Source organism: Bombina bombina, chromosome 1 (assembly GCF_027579735.1).
Source record: "Bombina bombina isolate aBomBom1 chromosome 1, aBomBom1.pri, whole genome shotgun sequence".
NCBI classification, from domain to species: domain Eukaryota; kingdom Metazoa; phylum Chordata; class Amphibia; order Anura; family Bombinatoridae; genus Bombina; species Bombina bombina.
Window position 1 is genome coordinate 986,667,045 of NC_069499.1, and position 23,614 is coordinate 986,690,658.

At 39.7% G+C, this 23,614-nt stretch overlaps 1 protein-coding gene across 7 annotated transcripts in view; it reads right to left on the reverse strand.

The window, feature by feature from the left end:
• The window catches only part of KCNQ2 (potassium voltage-gated channel subfamily Q member 2), a 242,672-nt gene extending 223,648 nt beyond the window's left edge, over nucleotides 1-19,024 (reverse strand). For all 7 annotated transcript variants that reach the window (XM_053709315.1, XM_053709047.1, XM_053709201.1 and 4 more), the window contains exon 1: nucleotides 18,750-19,024. In XM_053709315.1, the coding sequence (XP_053565290.1) occupies nucleotides 18,750-19,024 (275 nt within the window). The remainder of the gene's footprint in view (nucleotides 1-18,749) is intronic.
• Between the last annotated feature and the right edge of the window lie 4,590 nt (nucleotides 19,025-23,614).

A 23,614-nucleotide genomic window follows, 5' to 3' on the forward strand; every position in this document is an offset into this window, starting at 1 on the left:
TTTTTTATACACATAATAATAATGCAGAAGACAGGGTCACAGTGCAATACCTTTTATATTTATAGAATCAAGGGTTAATATGCCTGGTAGGGGGGTTATTGTACAGGGGGGGGGTTCTGTACATAATATTGTTTATTGTGGTCCGGGTCTTAGGAGGTGATGAGTGCCCCGGCCATTGGAGGTTATAAAGGTGCCATTTTTTATATATTATATCTAGTCTGTAATAAAGGCGCAAGCTATGGAGGACTCTGACGCCTTAGAGGGTATTCCCTCTTTAACAAAGTCTCATACCTGTGTTTATTGCAGGGAGGTTCTGATAGATCCGCCTGCTCAACTATGTTCCACATGCCTTGATAAAGTTACGACATCTAGAAAGAATAGGATGTCTAGTACTACTGAGCGGTCCACCTCTGAGGGTTCCCCGTCCCATGAGGTGTGTTCCCTACATTCATCTCTGATTACACATGCAGCGCCCCAGGGCAGGACCATTTCTCCTACGGGAGAGATCCGTTAACCGACAGATTTTGCGGATCAACTGCAAACGGCGGTGTCTAAGGTCATAAGTGCCTTACCACGTTCTGCAAAACGCAAGCGTAAGGTAAAATATGGAAATCCGACCCAGGGGTCATATACTCCAATGGATATTTTGGAAAGATTATCCGCTGACGAGGACGACTCCAACTCTTCGAAGGACGTCCTTCTGGGTAGGAGTCTATGTCATCTAAAGCTAAATCTGAGGAGCCGAAAATTTGTGCTTTTTGCTGAAGCAAGTGCTTGCTACTCTCGAGGTTCCGGAACCGAAAGTCCTGGAGTAACCTTCGATTCCTAAGCTTGATAAAGTATTTGAGGACAGGGTGGTGCCTCAGACCTTCCCGGTTCCTGTTAAGATGGCTAACATTATTAAGAATGAATGGGAGAGATTAGGTTCTTCCTTTTCCCTTTCTTCTTTTAAGAAGCTGTTCCCCGTCCCGGACACTCAGCTCAAGCTATCCCTAAGGTGGATGGTGCTACCTCTACACTCGTGAAGCGGACGATGATTCCTTGAGGATAGTTCGTCGTTTAAAGAGCCCATGGGTAAAAAGTTAGAAAACATGTTCAGAAAAATGTTTCAACACACAGGGTTTGTTTCTCAGCCGGCAGCGGCAGTAGCCGGAGCTGCAACATATTGGTGCAAATCTCTGTCGGATATGGTCGAGAGGCAGACTTCCCCTCAATGAGATACAGGATAGAATTAAGGCTTTAACCTCTTAAGGACATATGACGGAATTTTTCCGTCATAAAACAATTGAGCAAACTTAAAGCTGTGTCCTTAAAGGGTTAAGGGTCACTAATTCTTTTATTTGTGATGCCAATATGCAAATTATTCGCCTGAATGCTAAGGTATCAGGTTTTCCGTATTAGCGCGCAGGGCTCTGTGGCTAAATTCGTGGTCTGCGGACATGATTTCTAGTCAGGGATTGGACTCAATCATATCCACGGTTACGGCAGGCAAGAGCGCTTTCCTACCGCAGGATAAGAAGGTTAAGCTGAAGGGATCCAATTTTCGTTCTTTTCGTGTGGACAAGGCCCAATGCCAGCAGCCCGTCGCGAAAGCGGATCAGTCCAAGGGCACTTGGAAGCCAGTTCAGTCTTGGAATAAGTCCAAGCAGAACAAGAAGCCCGCCAAAACAAAGTCGGCATGAAGGGCCAGCCCCAGACCAAGTAGGTGGCAGATTATCTCTCTTCTCAGAGGCCTGGTTGCAGGATTTTCAGGACCCTTGGGTTCTGGAGATTATCGCCCAGGGATAAAGGATAGGGATCAGATCTCATCTGCCCAGGGGCAGATTCCTCCTGTCAAATTTGTCTTCCAGACCAGAAAAGAGAGATGCCTTTCGAGAATGTGTGAGGGATCTCTCTTCTCTCTGAGTTATTGTACCAGTAACCCCAGAAGAAAGGGGTTTAGGGTACTATTCAAACCTTTTCGTGGTCCCAAAGAAGGAGGGCACGTTTTGCCCGATTCTAGACCTAAAATGTTTTAACAAGTTTCTGGCTGTTCCATCGTCCAAAATGGAAACGATCAGATATATTCTGCCCCTAGTTCAAGAGGGGCAGTTCATGACAACAATAGACTTGAAGGATGCCTACCTTCATATGCCAATTCACAGGGATCACTTCAGGTTCCTGAGATTTGCATTTCTGGACCAACATTTCCAGTTTGTGGCCCTTCCCTTTTGTCTGGCGACGGCCCTGAAAGTCTTCACAAAGGTTCTGGGGGCGCTACTTGCAGTAGCCAGATCCAAAGGAATTGCTGTGCCACCCTATCTGGATGACATCCTAGTCCAGGTGCCATCGTTCAGTCTCGCAGAGGATTACTCGAGGGCCCTTCTTCTTTTCCTCCAATCTCACGGTTGGAAGATAAACTCAGGAAAGTGCTCCCTGATTCCCAGCAACAGGGTGGAGTTCCTGGGAACGATAATAGATTCTATATCCATGAGGATATTTCTCACAGATCAGCGACGCAGGAAGATTGCGTCCACCTGTCTTGCCCTTCAGTCCTCCTCTAGTTCCTCTGTCGCTCAGAGTATGGAGGCGATCGGGCTCATGGTGTCCAGCATCAATGTCATTCCATTCGCCAGGTTCCATCTCAGACCTCTTCAGTTGTGCATGTTGAGACAATGGAACGGCAATCACACAGACCTATCCCAACAGATTTCTCTGGACAATCAGATGAGGGACTCCCTGTTTTGGTGGATCCGTCCGGAACAACTGTCCCAAGGGACATCCTTCCTGAGACCGTCCTGGGAGATTGTGACCACGGACGCGATTCTGGCAGGATGGGGAGCTGTTTGGGGTGCCAGGATGGCACAGGGAAAGTGGTCTCAAGAGGAGTTTCTCCTCCCGATCAATGTTTTGGAACTTCAAGCAATCTTCAATGCTCTGAAGGCGTGGCCTCCTCTGGGGTCGTTCAGCTTCATTAGGTTCCAGACAGACATTACCTCGGTGGCTTACATCAACCATCGGGGGGGGGGGGGGAGAGAAGCTCCCTAGCAATGTGGGAGGTTTCTCGGATATTGGAATGGGCAGAGTCCCACAGCTGCTAGCTCTCAGCAATCCACATTCTGGGTGTGGACAACAGGGAGGCAGATTTTCTCAGCAGGCAATCCTTCCATCCAGGGGAATGGTCTCTCCATCCCGAGGTGTTTCCGGAGATTTATCACAGATGGGGGATGCCGGAGATAGATCTCATGGCGTCCAGACTCAATTGCAAGCTACCCAGATACAGGTCGCGGTACAGGGATCCCCAGGCAGAGCTGATAGATGCCTTAGCGGTGCCTTGGGGGTTCAATCTAGTTTACATTTTTCCACCCTTGCCACTTCTACCTCTTGTAGTGGCCTGCATCAAGCAGGAGCAAGCTTCGGCTATTCTGACTGCTCCGTAGTGGCTGCCGAGGACGTGGTTTGCGGATCTGGTGGGGATGTCATCCTCTCCTCCATGGAGGTTACCCTGTCGCAAGGATCGGTTGATACAAGGTTCCTTTCAACATCAAAATCTAGATTTTCTGAGGCTGACTGCGTGGAGATTGAACGCTTAGTCTTGGCCAAGAGAGTGTTTTCTGAGAGAGTGATTGATACTCTCGTCTAGGCTAGGAAGCCGGTCACTCTTCACATCTATCATAAGATGTGGAGGACTTACTTGTCCTGGTGTGAGAAGCATGGATATCCTTGGCACAAGGTTAAGGTAACCAGGATTCTGTCCTTTCTCCAGGATGGAATGGAGAAGGGGCTTGCTGCCAGTTCCATGAAGGGACAGATTTTGGCATTATCTGTTTTGTTACACAAGAGGCTTGCTGAGCTTCTGGATATTCAGTCTTTTGTTCAGGCCCTGCCTGTTTTTAGACAGTCCGCTCCTCCTTGGAGCTTGAACTTGGTTCTGAGGGTGTTGCAGAGGGTTCCGTTTGAACCTATGCGCTCTATTGACATTAAGATTATTTCCTTTTGGTTGAGGAGCATGATTCACTTAGCCTATGAGACAGCGGGACATAAGCCTCCTCAGAGGACCACGGCTCATTTGACTAGAGCTGTGGCTTCTTCTTAGGCCTTCAAGAATGAGGCCTTTATGGAGCAAATTTGTAAGGTGGCTACCTGGTCCTCCTTACATACCTTTACAAATTTGATGTTTTTGCTTCGGCGGAAGCAGTTTTTGGGGAAAAATCTTTTACAGGCAGTGGTGCCCTCAGATTAGGGTCAGCCTTCTTTTTGCCCTCACATTTTTCATTCAGTGTCCTCTAGAGCTTGGGTATTTGTTCCCACAAGTAATGAATGAAGCCGTGGATTCTCCTCCCCTTTCGATGGAAAACATAAATTATGCTTAACTGATAACTTTATTTTAGTTTTTGTTCTTCTGGCACCATTTATACCCTGATATTTCTCCAACTGTTCCTTGTTCCCTCTGCAGAATGACTGGGGAATGAGGGAAATGGGGTAGGTATTTAAGCCTTTGGCAGGGGTGTCTTTGTCTCCTCCTGATGGCCAGATTCTTAATTCCAACAAGTAATTAATGAATGAAACCGTGGACTCTCCTCCCCACGATGGAAATAAAATTATCAGGTAAGCATAATTTATGTTTTTTCTGACATCAGAAGGTTGTAAGGTACCATACTTCAATGGAAAGATCTGTGCATATGCGTTTTTCATGCTGATTATCATGTTTCAGATCAACTCCTTACAGGAAGTCAAGTTAAGTGTATAAGCATATGTTTTGTATGACCCTTGGGAGACATAATCCATACTCTGCACATCCTTGTGTTTTCTGCTTTTAGCATGAAATTCAGTAACCTTTGACCTAAAGGATAGATCTGCAATGCATCAGTCTAGCCTCTTCTAATTAAAGTGGGGTTACAATTATCCACAGCATACCAAATGATAGATGGTGGACAGAACTCACTCCACATTAATTTAAGCTAAAAAAAAAAAAAAAAGTTAGAATTTTTTTTTGCAGCCATTGCTTAAAAAAAAAATTTAGAAAAAAAAATTAAAAAATAATATAAATATATATATATATATATATATATATATATATATATATGTGTGTGTGTGTGTGTACATAGGTAATTATTTTTAAGTGAATTTTGTAGTGTTGTGTGAAAATTACAGACTTACCTATGTATTTTTAATAAAGCTAATTATAGTTACATGGTGACAACAGCATTTTTAAAAATAAATTAAGCATTAGGGCACACAAAAAGAAGTACTGAGAGGTCACAGTGATTGACTCTTTGGCTGCCCGACAGAACTGCAATGCATCTGGCAAGCAGGGGGTTTAAATTATGCTCCTTTCGTGCATCTTCAGCCCTGGAGTGTGCCCGTTTTACAAATGTTTATTTATGTGAATGAACCTAATTTGTTTAATCTGAAGAACATCTGCCTATTATAACTCATGTAATCTAGTTATGGTGTGAGGAGAATAAGAAATCAGTGTAATAAAACTGGGGGACATCTGAAATAAAAATGAAAAATTTGTAAATATTTCTTCTCCCCTGGGTACAGCAAGGCATGTTTAATACAGAGGTTGCTAGCCTTATGTACTGGAGAAATATGGTTTACTATTCTTAACTACATTACTGGGAGTTCCATTATTTTCCAGATTTATAGTTCAATATAGTTTCGTAAAAAAATTTCACCATAGTGGTTTCTAAAGTCACATTGAAAAGAAGCATTTCCAGTAAGACAAACCAATACAATTTCTGTTACTCTATGGATCATATTCACTGATAAGTGAGAAATCTCTCCACATTTTAGTAACAAGATACCGCAGTAAACTGAAAATAAAGAGGTATCTCTTAAAGAAACATTGTGCTGTAAAATTAAATGTGTTCCCAATGACCCATTTTAAATGTGGAGTTATATTAATGTATTTACTAATAGCACCTTTACTTTTTATCATTTGAAACAGTTGCTTTTTGACAACAGTATTGGCTATAAAAAAAATTAAAAAAGCTGTAGCTGATATCAAGCTCTCAGTTGGGGTTGGTAAAGAAAGCCCAGCCTGCTTGATATGTTGTCTCTGAAGCTGCTTAGAATACAATTAACTCAGGTGTTTGCCTGAGAACATCATCTCTATAATTAACTTTTGCTATTATCTATATCCACTTTTTGGAGCTGATGTATTCCATAAATACCACGCTTTCCTCTCCATTTTTGTATAGTAGTAGTAGTAGCATCATTCTATGGGAACATCAACAAAATACACAAAATATGAATTGAACTAGTCTCACTGTCTTTGCCTAATGTCTAAAGATCTAATTACAAGATCCTCAAATGAAAATCACCACATATAAAACCTTGAGAATATATAATGAGGAAAAACAAGAACATCTTCACAAATAAATAAGCTAGCAGCACATTTATAAATGTCCCAAACTAGCCTTAGCAGAGGAGATAACAGGCTTATAGTCCAAGGGAAAACTAAGTTACAATATGGCAGTGTTAATTACTTTATGGGTCTAAAACATTAGTTATATTAATGCAATTAAAAATACATCTGTATACACTAATATTCTCAGGCTAATCTTTATTATGAATACATTATTATATATAGCATAGCGTTTAATGTGCCTTTCGGGGGCAGAACTGCCATTGGTGCAGCATGTGCAGTGGCACCGGGGCCCAAGTGCTGGAGGGGGCCTATAGCAGTGAGGCTACATACAGTGTACTTTCCTAATACAGGGAAGCAAAATCATAATACAGAAGAACATCATGTATATTATTATCACTATTGCTTACTACTGAATTACCTATTGGAGGCCCAAAACTATTTTGCACCAGGGCCCTCTGTTGAGTATGTCTGCTACTGGTGCCTTAAAGGGACAGTCTATACAAAAATTGTTATTGTTTAAAAAGGATAGATAATGCCTTTACTACCCATTCCCCAGCTTTGCACAACCAACATTGTTAGATTAATATACTTTATAACATTAAAACCTCTAAAGTTCTGCCTGTTTCTAAGCCACTGCAGACAGCCTCTTAATCACATGCTTTTGTATTTGCTTTTCACAACAGGAGACTGTGTTCACGCCCGGGAAATTATTTAAGAGTTAACACAACACAGTACTAACTGCAAGTCAATAGATAATAAATAAAAGTCATGTGATCAGGGGGCTGTCAGAAGATGCTTAGATACAAGGTAATCACAGAGGTAACAAGTGTATTAATATAACTGTGTTGGTTATGCAAAACTGGGGAATGAAGGGATTATCTATCTTTTAAAAGAATAAAAATTATATTGTAGACTGTCCCTTTTACCATATTTTGTCCACCTGAAAGGTGGGACTGAAAGGAACAAAAAAAGCCCATTCCCCTGTTTGATGAACAATATGGCTCTTCTGTGATGTTGAGTATAAAGCACAAAGCTGTGGCAATAGCATCCTCAGCACACATAAATGAACACCCATGTTATCAATATGTTACAGAGAGAAGGAGGTCTCATTATGGTGGACAGTTCCCATAACCCTGATTCTTTTGCACAGCTTTAGGCTAGGGGTCTGAAAAGGGATTCAATCCTCCCCAAGGACTCAACTCATTACATTTCTAACACATTCTAAATAAATAATAAGAGCAGGTGCTCTTATTCCTCCTTTTCTGTTTAATGCAATACAATGCAGTTAATGGATGTTTCAAATGTACTTGTTTCCTGATTTTGCTTCTTGAAATTATGTGGTTGTTTTTTTCTTTCTTCCCCTGAGATGTGATAAACATTAAAGTGGCACCAGGGCTACAAGAGTATGGATTATAGTTGTCCATAAAACACACAGCGACTCTTTATTTCAAACAAAACTCTATAATTAACAGTTTTCTACCTTTCCCTTTTCTTTCACACATACAATTATAGAAATGGACTTAAAGGGACAGTTTACTCCAAAAATGTTATTGTTTAAAAAGATAGATAATCCCTTTATTACCCATTTTCCAGTTTTGCATAACAAACATGGTTATAGTAATACACTTTTTACCTCTGTGATTACCTTGTATCTAAGCCTTTTCTGACAGCCCCCTAATCATATGACGTTTTATTTATTATCTATTGACTTGCATTTTATCCAATTAGTGCAGTGTCTGCCACAGACCACGGGCTTTAGCACAATGTTATCTATGCGGCTCACATGAACTAGCAGAAAACTGATGATCCTGAGCAGAAACGGCCACTTATCCAATCAGCAGTGCTATTCGCATGACTCAGATGTGAAACTAGCGCTGCTGATTGGATCAGCGGTGGTTTCCACTTGGGTCCATGAGTGGAACTTCTACTGTGTGTTTAACCCCTTTTGCAGGGGTAAACAAACAGTAGTGCAGGGTCGATAGTCATAAAATTACATGCTCAAAATAATGTTTCTTTTAAAGACTTGGACAACACACTGGGGAAAATTGGAATTAAATTGGGCACCTAGGAGAGGCCCTATTGTCTGGATTGCTGGAATTTAAAAAAAAAAAAAAAAAGTCAATAGATTGAAAAGTAAAATCTGTACCAAATCTAAGAGGTTCATTAACGCATACTTAAAAATAAACAGTAAAGGTATTTTCATAACCTTCTTTGACATGTGCAAAATCAATACTATAATGTAATGTAATAATGTCTCATTCTGTAAATAAAGATTTATTTATACAGCTGCTCTGAAAAGTCCTCTAGAAATACCCCACACACCCTTCTTCCTGGGGCAGCATTTTGTTTTTTTTAAACACATCATAGGATTATTCTTCAAAATGCAAACTACACAATCACATTGTTTAATTTATAGTGCTTCCCCGCTGGATACAGCGGTCTGCTACTTTAGAGTGGGAGGGTGCTACATTGTAGTGAAAGCCCCTCCTTTCACGGTCACAACCATAAACTGCTAGTGGGCCACCATACCATAGACTTCTCGTCCAAGAAAACAACAGGAAAATGTTAAGAGGTTCTCTGAGAATGCACAGTATATGTACAGATCCTTCTTAGACCAGTAACTTCAACTAGAAATATATAGCAAAATTGCTTCTGTTGAAAAATTAAAGGTTTAGCAAAGTCAAAATTAAACTTGAATGATTCAGATAGTGCATGTCATTTTAAGACACTTTTAAATTCACCTCTATTTTAAAATGTGCTTTGTTCTAGAGGGAGCTATGTTGTGTCTGCACACATTTGTGTTTTGTGATTGGCTAACTAGATGTGTTCAGCTAGCTGCCATTAGTGCAATGCTGTTTCTTCAGCAAAAGATAACAAGAGAATGAAGCAAATTTGATAATAGAGGGAAATTGGAAATTTGTTTAAAAGTGTATTTTCTATCCAAACCATGAAAGAAAATGTTGGGGTTTCCTGTCCCTTCAAATATATCATGCACATTTTAATTTTCACAATTTAGTCTAATTCTCTATCTGGTTTTATATTCTTTGCTGTGAGTACATCATTTTGCATTTATAGATAAACTGAAGCAGCTGCAATTCCAAAGTCACTTATATCATTCCATGGGATGTTGCTGATCTCTCTGTTAAGCAAAAAGCTTCCAGCTAATTTGTTAATATAATTAATACAATTATTGAACAGATCTGGGCCCAGCCTAGATATTTGAGGCCGTCTACTGGAAATTAGGATTCCCTGAATATTAACCATTAGCTAAAATGATGTTCGTCAGTCAAAGGATTAATTATTACAGTAAAAGATGCTATCATTTAAAGGGATAATGCTATTTTATATTTAGATAGGTAGCTTATATCAATACCAACGTTTTAGCCCTCACTCAATGCAAAAAAAAAAAAAAAAATTAAATTCCTGGTTTAAAATAAATTTAAAACTTAAAATCTGGTCTTCCCTCCACAAATGTAAAAATACTGCATTGCTACACCAGGGACCTCAAGATTTATAAACAAAATGTATAAGGCCAAAATTAAGACATTAATTACGTAGCTGATGATGATATATACTTTATACATCTCATAAAAAAAATCCCAGTGGGCTGGGTGTTATAACTGTATCCTGACTTCAGAACATTTGATAAAAAAGGGGGGGGGGTTGACCTATGCATATTTATTTATTTTAAAGGGTCTTATAGTGAAAAGAATTTACTTTTATCACTATTGACCTTGCAAATATATGGAAATTACTGCTGAGCCAAAGTGCAGCTCTAGTTGCACAGCTGGGTTGTGATTAGGCCAGTGGCAGTCTCAGCTTGGGACTAGTGGTTCCTGAGCAGTACCTTACCTATGTGTTTAACCCCTTTGCTGGAGGGGGCTTAAACACATAGATTTGCAGGGTTAATACTGATAACATTACATGCACAAACAAGAGCATTTTTTCCACTATAATGGCCTTTTAAAGCAATAAAACATTTTTTTTTTTTAAACTCCCTTGGATACAACAAATTTTAGGGCAATGTATGGAACCAAACAGTTGCAGATACACATAAAACACTTTAACAGTGTTAGCTTTCCTAGTTTCAGTCTATTAGAAAACTAAGCAATATCCATGTTTTTATAACTCTAGTACCTTTATTCAATAAATATACTTCCCATTATAAACTTTCACAAACATTATCAGAAAACACTTCACTTGGATATTCAAATATGTTTTGTAGTGTTCTAATTAAACACTCTTCACCCCTTTCTAAACACATTCTGGCCCTATTTGCCCCATTACAATCCAATATAGTTTGCTAATCTAAAATACAGTATTCAACAAGGGCAGTTTTTGGATTTTTCTTCTATGGTGTTGGAAGCACTAATGTTTGAATTAGATAATCCATCTGAATGATTGTGAATAAACATTGTTTTCTGTTTACACTCCGATTAGGAAACCATGCATAACATTATAAGAAATTTGTCCCCATTGATGCCTTTACTCTGCAACCATTCCTTCCCTATAAAATCATCCCCACATACTAGGGCTACAAACATCTTGTGTCAATTGATTCCCTGTTATTCTGTATTACAAAATAATGAATTAAAGTTGAAATTCATAGATATTTGAATCGATGGGACACTGTTTTGAAAACTGGTACAAAAACCTCCAGCGTTTGCCCTTTATTTCATAGCAAACGCTATGAACCAGCTAGGTTGGGAACAATTTACCAGGGACATCAGTTACCTGCTGGAGAGGTTGTGCTAATAATATAGCTAGATATTTAGTTGTGGTTTTGCCCTGTAGTCCATACCTTTTGGCTCTCTAAAGCAGAAATTGAATTAATATTGGTTGCACTGCCTACAGATCCTTTAGTATTTATTTTCATTAAGTTCCCCAAAATTACATGCTGCAGATATAAACTATTAACCTTCATAAATAATTGTGCAACATACTTAATACCCTGGAAAAAATATATAGCTATCTATGTCTATATTACATTACTAGTTTCATTATTTAAAGATCAAATGATGGGATGATTAAATATACACATTCTATGGGATGATTATAAAAAATGGGTTTCCTGTCCCTTTAACTGTAAATATCTCAACAACAGTATCTTGTATCCCTTCTAACAGAATTCCAACTCCTGGGTGTTTGTTTTTTTTCTTTATGACTTAGCAAATCACACCAATGCCTTGTGTCTACTGTTTTTTGGCACACTTGACTGTCTTTCACCACCCTCATACCCAATCACTTGCTAAATCATGCTCCAACATTATGTACAACATCTGCAATATACCTATTTCCGCCTTGATAACTGCAATACGATACTGAATGGCCTTGTACTCTCTTCTGCCCTACAATCTATGCTAAATGCCTCTGCTACACTTACCCACCTCATTTATTTTCTAATCGCCTAGATTTAGAGTTTTGACGGTAAAAAGCCGCGTAGCTAACGCTGCTTTTTTTCCCAACGCACCCTTCCAACAATGCTGGTATTTAGAGTTGTCTGAGGGGCTGCGTTAGGCTCAAAAAAGGGTGCGTTGAGCCTAACTTAGCTCCACTTCAACCCTCAATACCAACGTTGCTTATGGTAGCGGTAAGCTGGAAAAACGTGCTCGTGCACAATATCCCCATTGGAAACAATTGGGCAGTTTGGGCTGAAAAAAAAACCTAACACCTGCAAAAAAGCAGCGTTCGCAGCCCCATTGTTTCCTATGGGGAAACACTTTCTATGTCTGCACCTAACACCCTAACATGAACCCCAAATCTAAACACCCCTAACCTTACACTTATTAACCCCTAATCTGCCGCCCCCGCTATCGCTGACCCCTGCATATTATTATTAACCCCTAATCTTCCGCTCCGGACACCGCCGCAACCAACATTATCCCTATGAACCCCTAATCTGCTGCCCCTAACACTGCCGACCCCTATATTATATTTATTAACCCCTAATCTGCCCCCCCCCAACGTCGCCGCTACCTTACCTACACTTATTAACCCCTAATCTGCCGACCGGACCCCGCCGCCACTATAATAAATGTATTAACCCCTAAACCGCCGCACTCCCGCCTCGCAAACACTAGAATAAATTGTATTAACCCCTAATCTGCCCTCCCTAACATCGCCGCCACCTACCTACAATTATTAACCCCTAATCTCCCGCCCGCACCGTCGCTGCTACTATAATAAAGTTATTAACCCCTAAGCATAACTCTAACCCTAACACCCCCCTAACATAAATATAATTTAAATTAAACGAAATAATATTCCTAAAATTAACTAAATTATTCCTATTTAAAACTAAATACTTACCTATAAAATAAACCCTAATATAGCAACAATATAATTAATAAATACATTGTAGCTATTTATATTTATTTTACAGGCAACTTTGTATTTATTTTAACTAGGTTCAATAGCTATTAAATAGTTAATAACTATTTAATAGCTACCTAGTTAAAATAAATACAAAATGACATGTAAAATAAATCATAACCTAAGTTACAATTAAACCTAACACTACACTATCATTAAATTAATTAAATAAATTACCTACAATTAAATACAATTAAATAAACTATTCTATAATACAAAAAAAACAAAACACTAAATTACAAAAAATAAAAAAGAATTACAAGCAGTTTAAACTAATTACACCTAATCTAAGACCCCTAATAAAATAAAAAAGCCCCCCAAAATAAAAAATTCCCTACCCTATTCTAAAATGCAAAAGTAATCAGCTCTTTTACCAGCCCTTAAAAGGGCTTTTTGCGGGGCCTTGCCCCAAAGTAATCAGCTCTTTTGCCTGAAAATAAAAATACAATACCCCCTCTACATTACAACCCCCCACCCACATACCCCTACTCTAACCCACCCAAACCCCCCTTAAAAAAACCTATCACTAACCCCCTGAAGATCTCCCTACCTTGAGTCGTCTTCACCCAGCCGAGCCGAATTCTTCATCCAAGTGGAGAAAGAAGATGTCCTCCATCCGGTAGAAATTTTGATCCAATCGGCAAAGAAGAGGTCCTCCATCCGGGCGAAGTCTTGATATAAGCGGCAAAGAAGAGGTCTTCCATCCGGGCGATGTCTTCTTCCAAGCGGCATCTTCTATCTTCTTTCTTCCGGATCCATCTTCATCGGAACAGCCAATAGAATACGAGTTCAATAGGATTGGCTGATTGGATCAGCCAATCGGATTGAACTTCAATCTGATTGGCTGATTGCATCAGCCAATCAGATTTTTTTCTACCTTAATTCCGATTGGCTGATAGAATTCTATCAGCCAATCGGAATTGAAGGGACGCCATCTTGGATGACGTCCCTTAAAGGAACCTTCATTCGTCGTTAGTCCGTCGGGGAAGAAGGATGTTCCGCGTCGGCGGGATGAAGATGGATCAGAAAGAAAGAAGATAGAAGATGCCGCTTCGAAGAAGACATCGCCCGGATGGAAGACCTCTTCTTTGCCACTTGGATCAAGACTTCACCCGGATGGAGGACCTCTTCTTTGCCGCTTGGATCAAGACTTCTACCGGATGGAGGACATCATCTTGCTCTGCTTGGATGAAGAATTCGGCTTGGCTGGGTGAAGACGACTCAAGGTAGGGAGATCTTCAGGGGGTTAGTGATAGTTTTTTTTAAGGGGGGTTTGGGTGGGTTAGAGTAGGGGTATGTGGGTGGTGGGTTGTAATGTTGGGGGGGGTATTGTATTTTTATTTTCAGGCAAAAGAGCTGATTACTTTGGGGCAAGGCCGCCCCGCAAAAAGCCCTTTTAAGGGCTGGTAAAAGAGCTGATTACTTTTGTATTTTAGAATAGGGTAGGGAATTTTTTATTTTGGGGGGCTTTTTTATTTTATTAGGGGTCTTAGATTAGGTGTAATTAGTTTAAACTGCTTTTAATTCTTTTTTATTTTTTGTAATTTAGTGTTTGTTTTTTTGTATTATAGAATAGTTTATTTAATTGTATTTAATTGTAGGTAATTTATTTAATTAATTTAATGATAGTGTAGTGTTAGGTTTAATTGTAACTTAGGTTAGGATTTATTTTACATGTCATTTTGTATTTATTTTAACTAGGTAGCTATTAAATAGTTATTAACTATTTAATAGCTATTGTACCTAGTTAAAATAAATACAAAGTTGCCTGTAAAATAAATATAAATCCTAAAATAGCTACAATGTAACTATTAGTTATATTGTAGCTATATTAGGGTTTATTTTATAGGTAAGTATTTAGTTTTAAATAGGAATAATTTAGTTAATTTTAGGAATATTATTTCGTTCAATTTAAATTACATTTATGTTAGGGGGTGTTAGGGTTAGAGTTAGGTTTAGGGGTTAATAAATTTATTATAGTAGCGGCGACGGTGCAGGCGGGAGATTAGGGGTTAATAATTGTAGGTAGGTGGCGGCGATGTTAGGGAGGGCAGATTAGGGGTTAATACAATTTATTCTAGTGTTTGCGAGGCGGGAGTGCGGCGGTTTAGGGGTTAATACATTTATTATAGTGGCGGCGAGGTCCGGTCGGCAGATTAGGGGTTAATAAGTGTAGTTAGGTAGCGGCAACGTGGGGGGGCAGATTAGGGGTTAATAAATATAATATAGGGGTCAGCGATGTTAGGGGCAGCAGATTAGGGATGTCCGGTCGGCAGATTAGGGGTTAAAAAATTTTATTACAGTGGCGGCGATGTGGGGGGGCCTCGGTTTAGGGGTACATAGGTAGTTTATGGGTGATAGTGTACTTTAGAGCACAGTAGTTAAGAGCTTTATATTCCGGCGTTAGCCCATAAAGCTCTTAACTACTGACTTTTTTTGTTGTTAGGAGTCTTGTCGGTAGAGGCTCTACCGCTCACTTCTCCCAAGACTCCAAATACCAGCGTTAGGCAGATCCCATTGAAAAGATAGGATACGCAATTGGCGTAAGGGGATCTGCGTTAGCCTGGAATCGCGGTAGGGAAGTGAGCGGTAGACCTGTACCTGCCTGACTCTAAATACCAGCGGGCGGCCAAAAGCAGCGTTAGGAGCCCTTAACGCTGCTTTTGACGGCTAACGCAGAACTCTAAATCTAAGTGTATGTTAGCTGTTTCACTTTGGCAATCCCTTCCCTGGTTTTCCCATTTCAAGCTAAATTATTTTAAAAACCTAAACTTAAAGGGTCAGTGTATTGTAAAATTGTTTTCACTTAATGTGTTTCCAATGAGTTATACCAGCTGCAGAGTATAAAATGTATGATAAATGTATTGTTTATTTTTTACATTAAATTGCTGATTTTGTTCTTTGAAACCACAACCCATTAAAATTGGTTGAGCTTGCAGGGAAATCTTATTTTATAACTTTCTGTGCACACATGCTTCTTTATATTACCTATGTCTGTATACCAAAGTCCAATAGTACTTTATCTCTCTTACCTACCACTGGGAGTGTAATTTCTTCTGCTGGCTATATTTGAACAGCTTTCTTCAGCCTATACTTAAAGTGATTGTAAACTTTAACCTTTTATTTACCATATTAACAATCATAAAGTAAAAGATGGGGATTTTAATTCATGAAAAGCTTTGTAAACAATTAATTTTTTACGTAATTACACTTTCATGTCTTGAAATATTCTGCCGTTCCTCTGCCTATAACTTATTCTCTAGTTCTTACTTCAGTGATGATTCCAGCTGCAGCCAATCGTATCGCTCCCCATTTGGCGCACAGGAAGGAAATAACGCCCCTGGCTTTGGATGCCAAAGGGGGCGCTATACAATTGGCTACAGCCTGAATCATCATTGAAGTAAGAACAAGATGATATGTTAAGGGTAGAGGAATGGCGAATATATCAATAAATGAAAGTGTAATTATTAGAAAAAGTAATTGTTTACAAAGCTTTTCATGAATTAAAGTCCCCATCTTTTACTTTATGATTATTATTATTGTAAAGAAAAAGGCTAAAATGTACAATCACTTTAAATTATAGAAACTTTCAGTGTAGACAGGGATACCACATGCAAAAGCAGCTATTTCCAGCAGATTAAATGAATCATTGGGCACAAATTAAAGGGGGGGGGAAACAGGCTCAACTGACCCTTTAAATGGACCAGATTGCATTTCAGTTTTGTACAGAAGCATTTTTACAATACACTCCTAATCTACATTGGAACAGTGCAACTGCTCAGAGAGGCTGCAGTGGCTGGTGTCAAGTCAGTTATACCTCAATTTGTATCATTGCTGATTTATAATAATCATTTTTGTGAACAAAAGTGTATAGCAAAATTAATTCAATGTGCTTTTAACCTAAGAAGCCCTTACTAACACTCATCCATTTAATCTCCTCTTTATTTTGTATATACTCTTCTTGTGCACAGCTTCTGCTTACAATCACCACAGCTCAAACCATCTACATTGCCTGCTACATTAACTATACATTATCTCTATTCCTTATGCTAACAAAAATCATCTCATTTAGCTCACCCAAGTACTACCATATACTTGACCAATAAGAACGACCATTCTACAAGCTTCCCCTTCTAACCCAATTTTCTTGATGCCCTCATGTCTCTAATCAGACCACCAATCAAATGCTTTTTTGTTGTTTTTTTAATACACCTCTTTATTTTCACTTAGGGCTTGATTATCAAAAACTCACCAGCATGGAGAGAAATTACATAAAATCTTTCAGTTTTTTTTCAACTTTATTATAGTAATGTAGTGGTCTCTACTTCACATCCAGATCCCTGCAGTGAGATAAACAGCTCTTAAAGTTTCCAATTTACTTCTATTATAAAACTTACTTTGTTCTTGTGTTATTCTTTATTGAAGATATCTAGCTAGGTAGCATGTGCATGTCTGGAGCTCTACAGGAAATAGTGCTGCAATCTAGCACTCTTGCTAATGTATAACATTGTTGCAAAACTGCTGCTGTAGAGTGCTGCAGACACGTGCATACTCTTGATCTTACCTTCCTGCTTTTCAACAAAGGATATTGAGAGAAAAAATATAATAGAAGTATATTGAAAAGTTGTATGTCTGAACCATGAAAGAACAAATTTGGGTTTTATATCCCTTTAAGCTAAAATTTATGTTTAATAAATTTGAGCAACCTTGTGAGACTTCTTCAGTATGTTAAGTTTTGGGGATTCGTATTGTTTTCATCAAATATTGTATGCAATGTATCCTACTTTATTTTGATTATGTATTGTATAGCATTGCACTATAAAGTGTAATAATACTAATAGACACTCTGTACTACAGAATGCAGCAAAAACACAAGAAATCCATAAGCTGGAAAAACAATGATAATTAGGACCTCAGGCTACGGAATAATTTACAGTATATAGCACAGCTATTAGTCACTGTCTGGGCTGTTCCGCATGCAATCTGTGAGATAGATGGAGAAATTTCTGATTCTCATTAAGAAAAGATTTTAAATACTGCAGGTTCAGCAATTTTCTTCTCTTCACACACACCAGAAAACCACATTGTCTTTTCCAGGGGCTGAATATTTGTGTACCTACGCCACAGGAAACCCAATTGTTCACAGACCTAACCTTAATTCTGTTCTCTTTGTGAGCCAGAACACGTCTATAAATATATATATATATTCAGGGCTGGGAGGTGGAGATGACTTGCAATGACTGTTATTCCCAGAAAAAAAGTGCAGAGAGCACAGACATTTCTGCCAAAGCAGCTCCATCACTACAGAATTTACATCAGCAGCAGACAATCCTAAAATTCTGTCTATAGGCACTTGGTGCAGGTGAATCCTGGGTCCAGTTTATGCTACTGCCCATGTATTGATTTCTTATCCATTTAGTTGTAGTGTTATATTGCTGAGGAGTGCCATAGTTAATTGTATTTAAACATTTGTTTTGCTTGGCTGATACTAAATAATAACAAACCCTTTGGATAGACAAAAGAATCGTCCACATGATAGAGAGTATAACAAGTAGAAATGGTATAGGAAACCCCATAAAGCCTGTTGTATGAATACCCAGGTGCCCAATCCCTCTTAGTAAAGGTATTCATACAGGGATGTAAAAAATGACGCCAGTCTCCACTCCTACATAATCATTTGTATGGAGAACTAAACAAAGGCTCTGGGATGCAAGAACACTGTCAGTGATTTTACAAAACAGGAGGTCAAGGGATCCATTAACCCTCTCAGGTTAGGGATGTTATACTGGTATGTTTAGATATGTTTTACATTCAATTAACCCTATCAATGAAAAGAATGGTAAATCAGTAACTACATCAGAGTGGAGATCACATATATGAAGGCCTGAGGACCATTTAACTCTCTCGGTACCCACACAGAATGACAAAGGCTCGGATATCTATTAGCTATCCCTGCGGTACAGGGTCGTTTAACCATAACAGAGCCAATACCTACAGCAGCCCCTGTCAGTGCCGTACTCACACATAGGCATGGTATATAAAGGCCCAGCCCCGCGGTCTCTCCAGCACGTTGTAGAGGAAGTTCTGCAGCTTGCGGTAGAACGCGTTCCGTTTGGGAGGTTTGCCGGTGCCGGCCACTCGAATGCTGCCGCGCTTGGTACTTTCAGCGCCACCATCAATGAGCAGAGCTCCATCCCGACCTGAGTCCGGGGCCGCTGGGTCCAGCCCTACGAAGCCCACCTTCAGCTTTCTGTCCGGTCCGGGGTACACCCCGCCATTGCGGGACTTCTGCACCATGCTGTGGGCTACCGAAACTTCATGCCACGGGGTCCGGGGACCATAGCGAGCACTGCAGCGGAGGGACCTGCTTGCAATGTATCTGAGGAGAAATAGTGAGCCCCGCCCACTGACACGGCTCCTCCCCTGTGAGCAGCTGTACCAACGTGCACTAGCATGGGCTCTCGCGCCTAGCCTGCACTGTGCTCTTACATTCAAGCAGCTCTGATGGGTCTGGGTATACAGTGGGCATCAGATATTCATGCTGGCACCCACCTGGGTATAGAATGGACAACCTCTCACTCATGCTGGGCACCCAGTATATCAAATGTGCAACCTCAGACTGATCTCACCCTTTGTTATCTTCTGTACTCACAACTCAATACTCCTCAATATAGTGCGCTTATGCTGTGTTTTCTGCCTTGGCATGAGTGCTTACTCTAAACATAGGGCCTCTATACTTAGCTCATCTTTGGCATCGTATGGGCATAAAGTGTGGAATCATACACTAGGTCATACACTCAGCCTATGTATTTAAAGGGACATGAAACCCATTTTTTTTCTTTCGCAATACAGAGAAAGCTGCATTTTGATTTTTTTCTATTATCTAATTTATTTTGTTCTCTTGGAATCCTTTACTGAAAAGCATATATAGATAGGCTCATGAGCTGCTGATTGGTTGCTGCACATATGTGCCTCATGTTATTGGCTCACCAATATGCATTGTTGTTTCTTCAACAATGATACTAAGAGAAGGAAGCAAACTAGATAATAGAAGTAAACTGGAAAGTTGTTTGTATTCATATTCTCTATTATCTAAATCATGAAAGAAAAAATTGGGTTTCATGTCCCTTTAATAATAATATATGCTCTCATTGAAGATTGGACATCCAACGAACACAATCAAGCGGCGCACTGGGCACACAACACAGCCTGGGTATTGATTGTCTAAATGACAGCCGGCTATGGTACTTCTGCACTCACTAAACTTTCATGCTGCTGCCAGTTACAAGTAGAGAGCAGTCAGCTCAAGATTCAGTGCCCAGACTTCACCCATTCATGACAACCCCCTAAGCAGGAATGTATGGTTTACACGGGGTATAGTTGTATCACACAGAACCATTGCTCCCTGCTCCAGTTGTCAGCTGCCATCCCTTGCTGCTCCTCCACTGTTAGTTTTTGTTACACAGGCACGAGCACCTGTCTCATGCACTCTACTGAATCTGCAGCGTGTCATTGTTTACAGTTACCGTGCTCTTTGCTGTGCGCTGTCCTTCAGCACCACAGATGCGCCAGACTAAAACACATAAAAGGAGCGCATATAAGGCAAAGGTTATGAGGTTACCAAAAGGATATTAACTGCTTGGCTGCTGGAGAGGAAGGGTATCTTGTGCATAGCATTACAGTGCACACCTTTTAGCAGCCATGGGGCTAAAAATATGTATTTTACAATTACGTATTCAACATATTTTGCTTTATTGCACTGTTATTTTATTTCCTACAGGTGCCATGGAGCACATCAAGCGTATAGGAACACTTCAACATTCCTTTGTCTTTTTTGGGGTGTTTTTTCTTCATTTTATCTTAATATTTATTTACTCCTGCATTTTTATTTTTGATTTTTTTCTCTTTTTTTATCAGTAATAATCATCACTTCTTTCTACACAATAGATAGACAATTTCTTCAATTTTCGTCACAGACCTTATGCCTTTAAACTTTATCTTCACCTGGAGGACTACTCAATTATACATGTCACATTTTATCTAAACATTAATTTTGTTTTATACTATTTTGTTTTTTATCTTGTTTTTATATCATATTGTATTTATAACATGGATCCTCCACGTATATACGTAATTGTAAACTCTTTTTAATCTATCCTTTTAGTAATCTCATAACCTTTCCCTTATAGGAACTCTTTTACCACTTATATCTGTTCTATATATTTATAAGTTGGCTATGTAACTTATTTTAAGTAGCCAAGAGGTTTCACATAGACATAATATTTCATCACTAGACTAAAACATTTACAACTCTGACATTATGCTATGTGTGCATGCATTCTGTACATAGGAAATATAGAATAACAAATCACTGTAGAACTAATTCTCATATTCGTAGATCTATCATGATAATGAAGCACTGACTTGGAAAGGTCGCCTGCAGGAGGTCAGGGACATGAAGAAATTAGGACAGTGTTTAATCATGTGCCGAAAGGATATAGAAAACCTGGATGTTCTATCGGCTAGATTTAGAGTTTTGTCGGTAACGACCGCGTAGCTAACGCTGGCTTTTTTCCCCCCGCACCTTTTAAATCCCGCTGGTATTTAGAGTTCACAGAAGGGCTGCGTTAGGCTCCAAAAAGGGAGCGTATAGGCATATTTACCGCCACTGCAACTCTCAATACCAGCGGTGCTTACGGACGTGGCCAGCTTAAAAAATGTGCTCGTGCACGATTTCCCCATAGGAAACAATGGGGCCGTTTGAGCTGAAAAAAAAACCTAACACCTGCAAAAAAGCAGCGTTCAGCTCCTAACGCAGCCCCATTGTTTCCTATGGGGAAACAGTTTCTAAGTCTGCACCTAACACCCTAAAATGAACCCCGAGTCTAAACACCCCTAACCTTACACTTATTAACCTCTAATCTGCCGCCCCGCTATCGCTGACACCTGCATATTTTTTTAACCCCTAATCTGCTGCCCCTAACACCGCCGACCCCTATATTATATTTATTAACCCCTAATCTGCCGCCCCCAACGTCGCCTCCACCTACCTACAATTATTAACCCCTAATCTGCCGACCGGACCTCACCGCTACTATAATAAATGTATTAACCCCTAAAGCTAAGTCTAACCCTAACACTAACACCCCCCTAAGTTAAATATAATTTAAATCTAACGAAATAAATTAACTCTTATTACATAAATTATTCCTATTTAAAGCTAAATACTTACCTGTAAAATAAATCCTAATATAGCTACAATATAAATTATAATTATATTGTAGCTATTTTAGGATTAATATTTATTTTACAGGCAACTTTGTATTTATTATAACCAGGTACAATAGCTATTAAATAGTTAATAATTATTTAATAGTTACCTAGTTAAAATAATTACAACATTACCTGTAAAATAAATCCTAACCTAAGTTACAATTAAACCTAACACTACACTATCAATAAATTAATTAAATAAAATACCTACAATTATCTACAATTAAACCTAAGACTACACTATCAATAAATTAATTAAATAAAATACCTACAAATAAATACAATTAAATAAACTAACTAAAGTACAAAAAATAAAAAAAGAACTAAGTTACAAAAAATAAATTTTTTTTACAAACATTATAAAAATATTACAACAATTTTAAGCTAATTACACCTACTCTAAGCCCCCTAATAAAATAATAAAGCCCCCCAAAATAAAAAAATGCCCTACCATATTCTAAAATACAAATAGAAAAGCTCTTTTACCTTACCAGCCCTTAAAAGGGCCTTTTGCGAGGCATGCCCCAAAGAATTCAGCTCTTTTGCCTGTAAAAAAAAAACATACAATACCCCCCCAACATTACAACCCACCACCCACATACCCCTAATCTAACCCAAACCCCCCTTAAATAAACCTAACACTAAGCCCCTGAAGATCTCCCTACCTTATCTTCACCACGCCGGGTATCACTGATCGGTCCAGGCTCCGAAGTCTTCATCCAAGCCCAAGCGGGGGCTGAAGACGTCCATCCTCCGGCTGAAGTCTTGATCCAAGCGGCGGCTGAAGAGGTCCATCATCGGGGCTGAAGTCTTCATCCTATCCGGGCAGAAGAGGAGATCCGGACCGGTAGACATCTTCATCCAAGCGGCATCTTCTATCTTCTTCCATCCGACGTCGAGCGGCTCCATCTTCAAGACCTCCGGCGCGGATCCATCCTCTTCTTCCGACGTCCTAACACAGAATGAAGGTTCCTTTAAGGGACGTCATCCAAGATGGCGTCCCTCGAATTCCGATTGGCTGATAGGATTCTATCAGCCAATCGGAATTAAGGTAGGAAAATTCTGATTGGCTGATGGAATCAGCCAATCAGATTCAAGTTCAATCCGATTGGCTGATCCAATCAGCCAATCAGATTGAGCTCGCATTCTATTGGCTGTTCCGATCAGATCCGCGCCGGAGGTCTTGAAGATGGAGGCGCTCGTCGTCGGATGGAAGAAGATAGAAGATGCCGCTTGGATGAAGATGTCTACCGGTCCGGATCTCCTCTTCTGCCCGGATAGGATGAAGACTTCATCCCCGATGATGGACCTTTTCAGCCGCCGCTTGGATCAAGACTTCAGCCGGAGGATGGACGTCTTCAGCCCCCGCTTGGGCTTGGATAAAGACTTCGGAGCCTGGACCGATCGGTGATACCCGGCGTGGTGAAGATAAGGTAGGAAGATCTTCAGGGGCTTAGTGTTAGGTTTATTTAAGGGGGGTTTGTGTTAGATTAGGGGTATGTGGGTTGTAATGTTGGGGGGGGGGTATTGTATGTTTTTTTTAACAGGCAAAAGAGCTGAATTCTTTGGGGCATGCCCCGCAAATGGTAGGGCATTTTTTTATTTTGGGGGGCT